Source organism: Coregonus lavaretus (assembly GCF_964263955.1).
Source record: "Coregonus lavaretus genome assembly, chromosome: 10".
Classification (NCBI taxonomy): Eukaryota; Metazoa; Chordata; class Actinopteri; order Salmoniformes; family Salmonidae; genus Coregonus; species Coregonus lavaretus.
Window position 1 is genome coordinate 16,208,592 of NC_139997.1, and position 12,520 is coordinate 16,221,111.

Below are 12,520 nucleotides of genomic sequence, written 5' to 3' on the forward strand. Positions count from 1 at the left end.
AACCTTAATGACTTGGAGAAGATCTGCAAAGAGGAGAGGGACAAAATCCCTCCTGTGATGTGTGCAAACCTGGTGGCCATTTACAAAAAAACGTCTGACCTCTGTGATTGCCAACAAGGGTTTTGCCACCAAGTACTAAGTCATGTTTTGCAGAGGGGTCAAATACTTATTTCCCTCATCAAAATGCAAATCAATTTATAACATTTTTCACATGCGTTTTTCTGGAATTTTTCTTGTTGTTATTCTGTCTCTCACTGTTCAAATAAAGCTACCATTAAAATTATAGACTGATCATTTCTTTGTCAGTGGGCAAACGTACAAAATCAGCAGGGGATCAAATACTTTTTTCCCTCACTGTATTTAAGTGATAATGCCTGAGAAGCTGGTGTTTGGAGGATACATTAGCCTGAGTGTTGTTAGGCCTGAGACGAAGTTGTTATTTTGATGAATTTATTCATACTATTTCATCCTTCCACAAGATATAGTCCCGACACAAATCTAGGGTTGCTACCCATGCCGGCTGGTAGCCCTCCTACGGCTAACTTAGAGTCTCGTCAAAAAGCAGCCAGAATAACAGCAAAGTAGCTGCATTTGCATTTGTTTAAGCTGTTTTCTAGTGACATTTATTTGGATACATCCATAACAATGAGCTAATGAGGCACGATTTCGCCTGGCATAGAAAATGTGCTCACTCGTCAGGACACTGTTGTTCAGAGGAGCTAGCCAACAACACAGCTAACACAATCACTTCAAACTGAACCTGGAAAGACCTCAAACTAGCTGCACTTCGTTTTGTTTTACCTTTTTTAATTTACATTTCTTTGTTTACAGCCATAAAAATTATGCCAGCTGATTCCGACGGGCTGCTTGTCTGTCCCTTCTTCTTCTTCATTTACATTACGTTTTAGTCATTTAGCAGACACTCTTATCCCTCCTACACACTGCTGTGACATGCCCATAAACGTGACACCTATAACACCGCAGTGTACTCGGCACAAAAGCTCTAACAGTATAACTCATATATCCTAACATTACTTTGGCAGGTAAAGACTCTGAATCAAAGCTCAAAAGAACAGACTGTGTTAGCTCTGTTTCACCATGCACCCCACCGGATCTGCGTTGCACCAAACGGCGGGTGTCACAAACACCAGGAAACTTCAACTTAAATTGCTCCACCTTCACACTTAACCGCAGGAATCACTCCTTTCAATGATGCCCTGTACCTAAGTGCAAAGCAAGATACTGGTCTTTCCCCAAGTTGCGTCGCACAAAGCGCCTGCTCCCTCGGATCTGAAGAAACACAAACATCACAAGTCCACTTCGGGTTACCTTCACCGACTCAACAGCACCCACCATATTTTCCACCGAACCTGAAACCACCAATGGATCAGCCAAAAGGCCTGGTTCCACCCTCTTCAAAAATCTCACTCCCACTGGAGGAAAGGTATGTGGTCCTCTGTAGCTCAATTGGTAGAGCATGGTGCTTGTAATGCCAGGGTAGTGGGTTCGATCCCCGGAACCACCCACACGTAAAAATGTATGCACACATGACTGTAAGTCGCTTTGGATAAAAGCGTCTGCTAAATGGCATATTATTATTTATCATAACCATGTCCATCAATGCAAGGCTCGGGCTCCGAGATCCTCACAACACCTTCTACCCCTTCCATTTTACCTCCAGACCTCTAACTGGCGTCCGGCTCACTCTGTTTGAACTTGACACCAATCTTCCTCGACATACCCTCTCCCTTGTTATTGCTAGCTTCAACAGATTCAAACCCATCCTCTGCCTCCCTCAGTCTTTTCTGTTGTTGTTGATTTATTAGGATCCCCATTAGCCGATACTAATGGCGACAGCTAGTCTTACGGTTTGACACATAACGAAAAAGACATTACAGACAAAAAACTTCACAATTTACATACATTTAAAAATATTAACATGTAATGTGTGTGCATCTATCAGTTACACATAGTGTACAGTGGGGAAAAAAGGATTTAGTCAGCCACCAATTGTGCAAGTTCTCCCACTTAAAAAGATGACAGAGGCCTGTAATTTTCATCATAGGTACACGTCAACTATGACAGACAAAATCAGGAGAAAAAAATCCAGAAAATCACATTGTAGGATTTTTAATGAATTTATTTGCAAATTATGGTGGAAAATAAGTATTTGGTCAATAACAAAAGTTTCTCAATACTTTGTTATATACACTTTGTTGGCAATGACACAGGTCAAACGTTTTCTGTAAGTCTTCACAAGGTTTTCACACACTGTTGCTGGTATTTTGGCCCATTCCTCCATGCAGATCTCCTCTAGAGCAGTGATGTTTTGGGGCTGTCGCTGGGCAACACAGACTTTCAACTCCCCCAAAGAATTTCTATGGGGTTGAGATCTGGAGACTGGCTAGGCCACTCCAGGACCTTGAAATGCTTCTTACGAAGCCACTCCTTCGTTGCCCGGGTGGTGTGTTTGGGATCATTGTCATGCTGAAAGACCCAGCCACGTTTAATCTTCAATGCCCTTGCTGATGGAAGGAGGTTTTCACTCAGAATCTCACAATACATGGCCCCATTCATTCTTTCCTTTACACGGATCAGTCATCCTGGTCCCTTTGCAGAAAAACAGCCCCAAAGCATGATGTTTCCACCCCCATGCTTCACAGTAGGTATGGTGTTCTTTGGATGCAACTCAGCATTCTTTGTCCTCCAAACATGACGAGTTGAGTTTTTACCAAAAAGTTATATTTTGGTTTCATCTGACCATATGACATTCTCCCAATCCTCTTCTGGATCATCCAAATGCACTCTAGCAAACTTCAGATGGGCCTGGACATGTACTGGCTTAAGCAGGGGGACACGTCTGGCACTGCAGGATTTGAGTCCCTGGCGGCGTAGTGTGTTACTGATGGTAGGCTTTGTTACTTTGGTCCCAGCTCTCTGCAGGTCATTCACTAGGTCCCCCCGTGTGGTTCTGGGATTTTTGCTCACAGTTCTTGAGATCATTTTGACCCCACGGGGTGAGATCTTGCGTGGAGCCCCAGATCGAGGGAGATTATCAGTGGTCTTGTATGTCTTCCATTTCCTAATAATTGCTCCCACAGTTGATTTCTTCAAACCAAGCTGGTTACCTATTGCAGATTCAGTCTTCCCAGCCTGGTGCAGGTCTACAATTTTGTTTCTGGTGTCCTTTGACAGCTCTTTGGTCTTGGCCATAGTGGAGTTTGGAGTGTTACTGTTTGAGGTTGTGGACAGGTGTCTTTTATACTGATAACAAGTTCAAACAGGTGCCATTAATACAGGTAACGAGTGGAGGACAGAGGAGCCTCTTAAAGAAGAAGTTACAGGTCTGTGAGAGCCAGAAATCTTGCTTGTTTGTAGGTTACCAAATACTTATTTTCCACCATAATTTGCAAATAAATTCATTAAAAAACCTACAATGTGATTTTCTGGAGAAAAAAAATCTCAATTTGTGTGTCATAGTTGACGTGTACCTATGATGAAAATTACAGGCCTCTCTCATCTTTTTAAGTGGGAGAACTTGCACAATTGGTGGCTGACTAAATACTTTTTCCCCCCACTGTATATGTCAGTACATACACACAACAAGTAGGTCACATGGGGGAGAGGCGTTGTGCCTTCAGGTGTTGCTTTATTTGTTTTTTGAAACCAGGTTTGCTGTTCACTTGCGCTATATAAGATGGATGGAAGTTCTATGCACTCATGGCTCTGTATAATACTGTATGTTTCCTTTCATTTGTTCTGGACCTGGGGACTGTGAAAAGACCCCTGGTGGCATGTCTGATGGGGTTAGTGTGTGTGTGTGTCAGTGCTGTGTGTAAGTTGACTATGCAAAGAATTTGGAATTTCCAACACATTAATGTTTCTTATAAAAACAAGAAGTGACGCAGTCAGTCTTTCCTCAACTCTTAGCCAAGAGAGACTGGAATGCATAGTATAGAGGTAATTTATTTTCAACCTCCTCTCTCTTTCCCTCCAATCCTCCTCCCTTAACCAAATACCTGACTCTTTCTGAAAATATTCAACTTTTCCAAGCCAAAATCTATTTTTAGCCTCATGCCACATGCTAAGCCCTGTACTCCCTCCAATTCAAACTCGAGCCATCCACTCTACTTGATAGCTGGCTAGCACGCCTGGAGTGTGAGTCCAATCATGGCCTCCCCATTCATCTATTCCTCTTATATAGCCCTGTGTTTCCGCCTACTGTTCTGGAGTGTGAATTCATTACACTTTGTGACACGAAAGGGAAAAAGGAAAGGGAAAAGGGGGAAAAAATTGCCCTACCAACTAACCCTACACCCATTAAAACCTTACCACTATTCCACCACTTGGCCCTATCTGATCCTACACCAGGCTGGCAGCCTCGGAGGAAAGGACAGTATCGTAAAATCTCATACACCCAAGTACTTCTCTGCAGCTGCCACGACATCATCTAGTTTCTTTGATTTACATTCCATTTCTGCGGTACAGTTGATTACCATGGCTATGAACGTTAAGAAAACAACCTTACTAAATCATGTTATTCCTATCACTCTCTATTGGCCTCGGGCTACTCATAGGGAGCCTCTTAGGATCCCTCGCCCTGGACCCATCTTCATTGACAGCAAGTCTAAGAAGTGGTAGATTTGTTCTATGTGCGCTAATTCTATGCTTTGAGTTCTTAAGTTTTGTTTTTGTGTCTTTTCCTTTCGGTTTTGTACACCAGCTTCAAACATCTGAAAATACAATATTTCACAGCGGTTAAGATGGTACAATGATTCTCTACACTATGCATTGCTTGTTTTGTCACATAAACTGAAATTAGGTGAACTATTTGAATTTTAGCAACCAGGAAATGGTGAAGCAATTTCTGCATATTGCACCTTTAACACACACCACCTATCACCAATCCTACACATTCCTAGTTCTCGTGCCCTCCAGCACACTTCTCACATCTAGGAATCTCTCTCCTACACACTGCTACAACATGATCAGTGGAGGCTGTTGAGGGAGGATGGCTCACAATAATGGCTGGAACGGCCCAAATGGAATGGCATTAAACACATGGAAACCATGTATTTGATACCATTCCACCAATAAGGCTCCAGCTATTACCACGCGCCCACCTTCCCCAATTAAGGTGCCACCAACCTCCTGTAATAAGCTTGGCCTCAGCAGGACGATTATAAGATGGAGTTATGTCGGGATGCCACCGGGCCGCAAGCAAAGTCGGGAAAATATAAATATTGGGACAGGGACACAGAAAGATGGATTTCAGGGGGGAATGGGGGGGGGGGGGGGGGGGGGGGGGGAGAGGAAGAAGAGGTCAAAGAGAATGAGGTTGTATTTGAATTTGAGGAAGACGGCGATAAAAATTGAGATGTGGTGTTGAAGAAGATTGGTGTCAAGTGCAAACCGAGTTCTGGCGGTGAAATGGAAGTGAATGAGGGTGAATTAAGTGAGGTGGAAGGTGTGGTGAAGAGCTTGGAACCTGAGCCTGGCATCAATGGACATGATAAAGAAGAATCTGGTCCAGTAGGAGTGAAATCTTTGGAGAAAGTGGATCCTTGCCTTTTGGCTGATTCATTTGTGGTTTCAGGGTGGGTGAGAAAGGAGTTGGGTACAGTTGAATCAGTGAAGGTAACCTGTAGTGGACTTGTGATATTTGTTTGTGTTTCTTCTGAAAAGAGGGAGCGGGTGCTCCATGTCACGCAACTTGGGTCAAGATCTGTTTCTTTCTTTGCTCTTAGGAAGAGGGCACCATTGAAAGGAGTGAATTCTGGGGTAGCGTTAAGTGAGGAGGTGGAGCAATTGAAGTTGAAGATTCCTGGTGTTTGTGATGCCCGCCGTTTGGTGCTACGCAGACCCGGTGGTGAGCGTGGTGAAACAGATTAGTCACTGTCAGTCCTTTTGAGTTTTGAGTCAGAGCCTTTACCCAACAAAGTAATGTTAGGATATATCAGTTATCCTGTTAGAGGTTTTGTGCCGAATCCACTCCGCTTTATCAGGTGCAACGTTTATGGTCATGTCGCAGCAGTTTGTAGGAGGGAGATTCCAAGATGTGGGAAGTGTGCATGAGATAAAGGATTTTGTAGTTTCGGTGGTTAATGTTGTGTGTCAACTGTAGGGGTGCCGATGTTGCTGGGGATCGGAAGTGTCTGGTGCGAGAGAGGCAGGTTGAGGTGGCTAGAGTCCGAGTAGTGCAGAAGGTGTCGTATGCTGAGGCAGTGAAGAAAGTAGAGGAGGATAGGTCAAGGGTGAGGGATCCTGAGAGGATCTCTGTGAGTAGTAGATCTGTGCCAGCACTTACGGATAGGCCAATGAGTGAAATATGCTTCAGTAAGGTTGGCTTCTTAGCGTTCATAGCAATGGTTATCAACTGTACCGCATAAATGGTACGTAAATCACAGAAAATAGATGTTGTGGTGGCAGCTGCAGAGAAGTATTTGGGTATGTGAGATTTGACTTCAGAAGAGTTACAGGGTGTGTTGAGTGGTGGTGTCCCATCCTCCCAGGCCAATGGCATTGTGCAGGAGTAGATAGGGTCAAAGTAGTGGAACAGGGTAGTGGGTTTTTAATGAGTGTAGGTAGAATTTATTTATTTATTAATTGTTCATTTTGTATTTTCCAGTGGTAGAAAAAATACTCAATTGTCATACTAAAAGTAAAGATACCTTAATAGAAAATTACTCAAGTAAATGTGAAAGTCACCAAGTAAAATACTACTTGAGTAAAAGACTAAAAGTATCTGTTTTGAAATGTACTTAAGTACAGTGGTGGAAAAAGTACCCACATGCCATACTTGAGTAAAAGTAAAGATACTTTACTGGAAAATGACTCAAGTAAAAGTGAAAGTCACCCAATAGAATACTACTTGAGTAAAAGTCTTAAAGTACCTGATATTAAATAGCCGTAAGGTAAATGTACTTAAGTATCAAAAGTAAAAGTATGAAACATAAGAGCCGTAAATCCAAAAAGCAAAACAGCCAGACCTTTTATTTGGTTTGAGCTTTTCTGAAAGGTAACAGTCTTACGGATACAAGAAGAGCTCAGATAAAAAAATTAAGTGGATTCTCAAATAGGCAACACTTCAAAATACATCTCTTACAGACAAAATAGAATTATGCCTTAATAATGAAGGAATATAGCCAGTAAACGTAAGCAGTTACAATCACAGTCACTTTGCTTTAGAAAAAACTTCCTATAATAGAACCCTATTTATAAAATAAATAAATGTTGATGAGCTTATCAAAAGTACATGTACAGAACTGCACTGTAGGAATATGAGGACATCACCACTGATATAACTGTATTAGAAATCATTGTGTCAGGTCATGCCTTTGTAACAAGGACGCCTATAACTTGTGAATTTTAAACACAAAGTAACAAAAAGCATTAGGTATCCGTGTCCTTGGGCTTGCTAGCGTTAAACTGTCATTACTTGAAGTTGAAGAATTTACGGTTCATCTTCAGTAAAAGCTGGTTTTCAACGTTTCTGGAATCCAGCCTTGCTCTCCTGGGGCTGAAAACAAGTCCTGCAATGCTGAACAGCCTTTCAGATGTAGCTGATGCAGGTAAGGGTGTGTTTAGCCTCAGACACAACTTACAGACTGCCGGGAAGGACTTGAGCAACTCCATATGATCAGCTGAACAGGCCAGGTATCCGTCCAGCTGTTTGGAGCTTTCTTGTGCTTGAGACGTCTTCATGGCAGAGAAGAAGTCCTCCTCATCTGATGAACTGGTGCCATCACCTAGCTGCAGCAAGGGTTCTTCCAGGTGGTCCTTAATGTAGTCCATTCCTGAAATACAAGGAAGATGACAATAGAAATCATGTCGTTATGAGCCTACATTAATCCATCACCATCCCCCATCTATATAAACCAAGCAACAGGGCTAAGTAGGCTACCCATTGGACTGAACCACAAAGTCAGGATTGTAGTTTAAATGGGTGGTACTCAAATCTATGAAGTGTCAAAATGTACACTATACACAGTTGTTTATGAATAATAAAATACTGTTAATTAACCACGTTGTCTTACCCATTCTGATGGTGGCGTCATCCTTTGTCCACGTTGTTTTGCATTTGGGGAGAAGGATTGCAGCTGCGATCAGCTCAGGGTCGTGAAACATGTGGCTAAAGCGTTTCTTCAGTCCCAGTTGTAGCGCATCCACCAGAGGCTTACAGTACCTCAGGGACAACTTGAATCGGTCAAGTTTTGTGATCAGCAGGTTGATAGATGGAAGTAGCCACCCCATCTGGACATTGGTTTCAGCCTGCAGGATGTTGATGGCCTTTGTGACTGGGCTCATGGTGGCAACATACTCTGTGAGGAAGGTGAGTTCAGCTGGATTGAACCTATGAAAAAAAAAATATATATAACAATAATAATACTGTTTCCTAACCCTATACAAAGGGGACCACTAACCATTTCACCTGATTTAACTACAGTAATCAATGGCTGGATGAGTAGTTGACTAAATGGATCAATGATAGTGTATGGCTACAACATGTGAAACAGTCCCCAAGCAAAGAGTCAGGAAACACTGCAACAGATTTAGAGAACATTCAAGAATTATTAAATTATGACAAAATAATACATAATCCTTACTTACATTGGAACTTCGAAGTCTGGGCAGAGAACTCTGACGGCCGCCTCTCCTTTGTCTTTGACGATCCTCAGGAGTCTTTCTACAGCCATGAACCAGGAGTTCCACTTTGTAGCATTCGGGGGCAGCAGTTGGAGGTCGCAAGCATCTTCAACCGTTTCGGCTGCAAGTGTGGATCTTCCGTATTTGTTCCAAAGTGCTTGGCACTTGCCAAATGTTGAACTGGACACTTTTTTGTTAGCCTCACTGGATGTTGCTTTCAGGGCATCGACTGTAGATGCTAAGTTGAGTAGGTGGCAAGCACAGCGCTGGCGCTTCGGCAGCTGGTAATCAAAACCATAATCCTCATTCAGGATCGTTGCCACATCAACAAACTCCACTTCTTCACTCTCCTCTTGTTTCTCTTCACCATCTTCCTGTCCTGGCTGAGCTGCTTCACCACCAGCCGTTGTCTGTTGTTGTTCTCACAATCTTACCCCGGATTTCAAACTCAGAATGGATGTCATTTAGGGCGCCTGCCAACACATCAAAGGTGTGCGATCCTCTCAACCGTTTACAGGCCAGGGCTGAAGAGCATCTGTTGAGACTGTCAGGGTCTATCCAGTGGGCTGTAACACCAATGAAGCTCCGTCTTCTTGCAGACCAGCAGTCGGTGGTGATGTGGTCAACTCCTCTCATGGCCTCGGTCACCTTCTTCTTCATTTCCGTGGAGGCTTCATCAATCCTGGAGCGCAGTGTGGGCCTTGATAAGATATTTGAGTTCGGCTGCAGATCCTGGACAAACTCTCTGAACGGTTCTTGTTCAACAACAGCGAATGGTTGGAGCCCTTGGACCACATACTTCACCACAGCTTTGTCGATGGATTTTTGAGACACTCTTCAATAATGTGCTCTGCTTGATGTTGGAGGGAGTCTTATGGGCATGTTTTCTCTTCAGTGTGTTTGCCATCAGTTCTCCATACTTCTTAATATGGTGTACATGCTTTCTCTGAAATAAGAAGAAAAGGAAAAGAGAAAGACAGTTACTTAGCAACATAACTACCATCACCAAATACTTAAGGTATAGGATCCTTAAAGCTATAAACAACATTAGTTAAGTGAGTGTTTGTGACCACCATTTAATATTACAATGAGAAAAAACTGTTAATTGATCTAGCTAGTAGGTTAGGTCAATAACTGAAGTCTACAGTAATTAGCTAGGTAAGAACAACTGTATCTTCTAACACAAGGAATAAAATGGCTAGCTAACACCTGAAAGCTAACATCAGTTAGCTAGCTAGCTTGACCAGGTGTTTAGAGAAAAGGTATTTGGCTAGACTAATGTTAGCTGACTAAAATGTGCCCAGATTCGGAAACGACTAGTTAGCTAGCTTGTTAAGAAGTGTAGTTAGTTTGTGTTAGTTAACAAAACTTCCAAATCTGGGCACATTTTAGCCAGCTGAAGTAGGTAGCTACTAGCTAGTGAACTATTTAGGAATATAGGATTAGCTAGCATCAACTAACACTGCTTGTTGCATTAGCAAATGTGGGCTAGCTAGGTTAGCTAATGTTAGCTAGCATGCTAACGTTATTCTAGCTAGCAAGCTAACAGTAGGCTTACCTCAGTGTTTTTTTTAGGTTCAAAGGCGAGTTCTTGAACGCTAGTATTTCCTGAACTTTTGGTAAACATAACAGACATTTCATCCGGTAGAATGAATCCTTCATTCCGAGAAAATAAAACATGTATTTTAGATACAGCCAAGGGTGTTCGTCCTCATCAGGAGGTGGTGGTAGAGCGATGTCGGACATGATTGTGCGATTTCGGACAGGCTTGGCAAAGTGCTACTGAGTGGATGACTGTTTTGCAAGTGACAGGCTCTCGGTGGTTGGGGTTTGCACTTTAGGACCCTTGGATTTGCCCAAACTGATGAGGATTGGATCAACTCTGCACGTTTACCATGGCAGAGGTGAAACGAGCAATAGGTAAGGCTGGGTTAACTTCACCTGGGAAAGATGAGGTGTGCTATGTTATGTTGGCCCATCTTTGTGATGAGGCATTGGATAAGGTATTGGTGTTGTACAACAGAGTGTGGGAGGAGGGGAAACTACCAGGCAGTTGGAAGAAGGCAGTAGTGGTACCAATCCGGAAGCCCGGGAAGGATCCAACGAGGCCAACAAGCTGTCGCCAATAGCTTTAACATCACATGTATGTAAGATTATGGAACATATGATTACGGAGAGGCTAACTTACTTCCTGGAGAGCAGAGGGCTAGTATTGCCACATCAGAATGAGTTCAGGAAGGGTAGGGGAACTATGGATCCAGTGCTCTGCTTAGAAGCAGAGGTCAGGAAGGCTCAGGTGAACAAGGAGACTGTTGTAGCTGTCTTTTTTGATGTGGAGAAGGTGTATGATATGATGTGGAAGGAGGGGTTGTTAATCAAGCTTGATATTATGGGGGTAAGAGGAAGAATGTACAACTGGATAAAGGATTTCCTGTTTGGAAGGTCTATCCAGGTGAGTGTGGGGAAGTCTTTATCAGGCAGTTACCTGGTGGTTAACGGTACACCACAGGGGAGCGTGATTAGTCCTCTGTTGTTCTCAATCATGATTGATGATGTTTACTCTCAGGTACATTCGGATATAGGGAGGTCGTTATTTGAAGATGATGGGGCCTTATGGAAGAGGGGAAGAAATGTGCCATACATAGTGGTTGTGGTCCTCTGTAGCTCAGCTGATAGAGCACGGCGCTTGTAACGCCAAGGTAGTGGGTTCGATCCCCGGGACCACCCATACACAAAAAAAATGTATGCACGCATGACTGTAAGTCGCTTTGGATAAAAGCGTCTGCTAAATGGCACATTATTATTATTATTATTATTATTATTATTATTATTATTATTATTATAGTCAGGAAGGTACAGGAAGCACTTGATGAGGTAGAGCAGTGGGCATTAATGTGGGGATTCAGGTTCTCTGTAGAGAAAACTCAAACAGTGTTCTTTACCAGGAGGAAGGTGGGAGATGAGGTATGCTTGAGGTTATTTGGGAGAAACTTGGAGAGGGTGGGGGCCTTCAGGTTCCTTGGGGTATACTTTGACACTAGACTGACCTGGTCAGAACACATTGCGAGAGTGGTGGGAAAGTGTAAGAAGGTGCTAAATGTGATGCGCTGTCTGACGGAGAAGGAGTGGGGGGCTGGGCGTTCCTCATTGAAGACCATGTATGTTGCATTGATCCAATCTGTAATAGACTATGGCAGTATAGCATATGGTTCGGCAGCCCGGACCTCATTGGAAAGATGTCATACAGGGCCAAGGACTCAGAATATATAGTGGGGCGTTTTGGACGTCCCCAGTGGCTGCATTACAGGTGGAGATAGGGGATATGCAGTTGCAGATTAGGAGACAGCAGCTGGCAATGAATTATTGGGTCAACCTACAAGGACATTGGGTGTCTCATTCTGCGAAAGGGATTTTACAGGCATGCTGGGAACATCAGCGAAGACAGAACACAAGCATTGGGTGGGTGGGTAATACCCAGGCGAAGGAGATGGGACCGTATGGAAGGGAGTTTAGTCCAACGGTAGTCATTCCTGTAAATCCACCATGGCTACTCCCGCCTCCAGTAGTTGATCTAGAAGTGTTGGAGAGACTACAGAAAGATAGGGAGGGTGTTGATCCATCTGATTTGTTTAAGAGATGTCTGGATACTGTGTATCAGGATTTTGTGGCCATTTACACAGATGGTTCAAAAGATCAAAGGACTGGACGTACTGGGTCAGCATTTATAGTGCAGGAATGTGGGGTGGAAGTCAGCAAACGTATTACAGATCATCTGGCTGTATATACGGCGGAGCTGATGGCCATACTGTTGGCCTTGAAGTGGGTGGAGGCTATTTCTACAAGATTAAGGGTGGGACACAGCCAGTTGAATAAG

The 12,520-nt window shown here is 43.3% G+C and overlaps 1 protein-coding gene across 1 annotated transcript; it reads right to left on the reverse strand.

Moving 5' to 3' along the window:
* Positions 1-6,966: 6,966 nt before the first annotated feature.
* Positions 6,967-8,347, reverse strand: LOC311136667 (uncharacterized protein). The gene is made up of 2 exons (XM_084170881.1): positions 8,037-8,347; positions 6,967-7,796 (listed from the first exon to the last, which is right to left on the reverse strand). Exons 1-2 carry the CDS (start codon positions 8,305-8,307, stop codon positions 7,435-7,437), a joined length of 633 nt encoding a protein of 210 aa, XP_084027007.1. The 5' UTR covers positions 8,308-8,347; the 3' UTR covers positions 6,967-7,434.
* Positions 8,348-12,520: the final 4,173 nt, after the last annotated feature.

What these genes read in the sequence shown, in the direction of transcription:
- LOC311136667 (XM_084170881.1), bottom strand. Translation starts at nt 8,307, where the DNA reads ATGAGCCCAGTCACAAAGGCCATCAACATCCTGCAGGCTGAAACCAAT. An exon ending in TGACGCCACCATCAGAATGG is followed by an intron (nt 7,797 to 8,036) that starts GTAAGACAACGT and finishes CTTGTATTTCAG; the next exon opens with GAATGGACTACATTAAGGAC.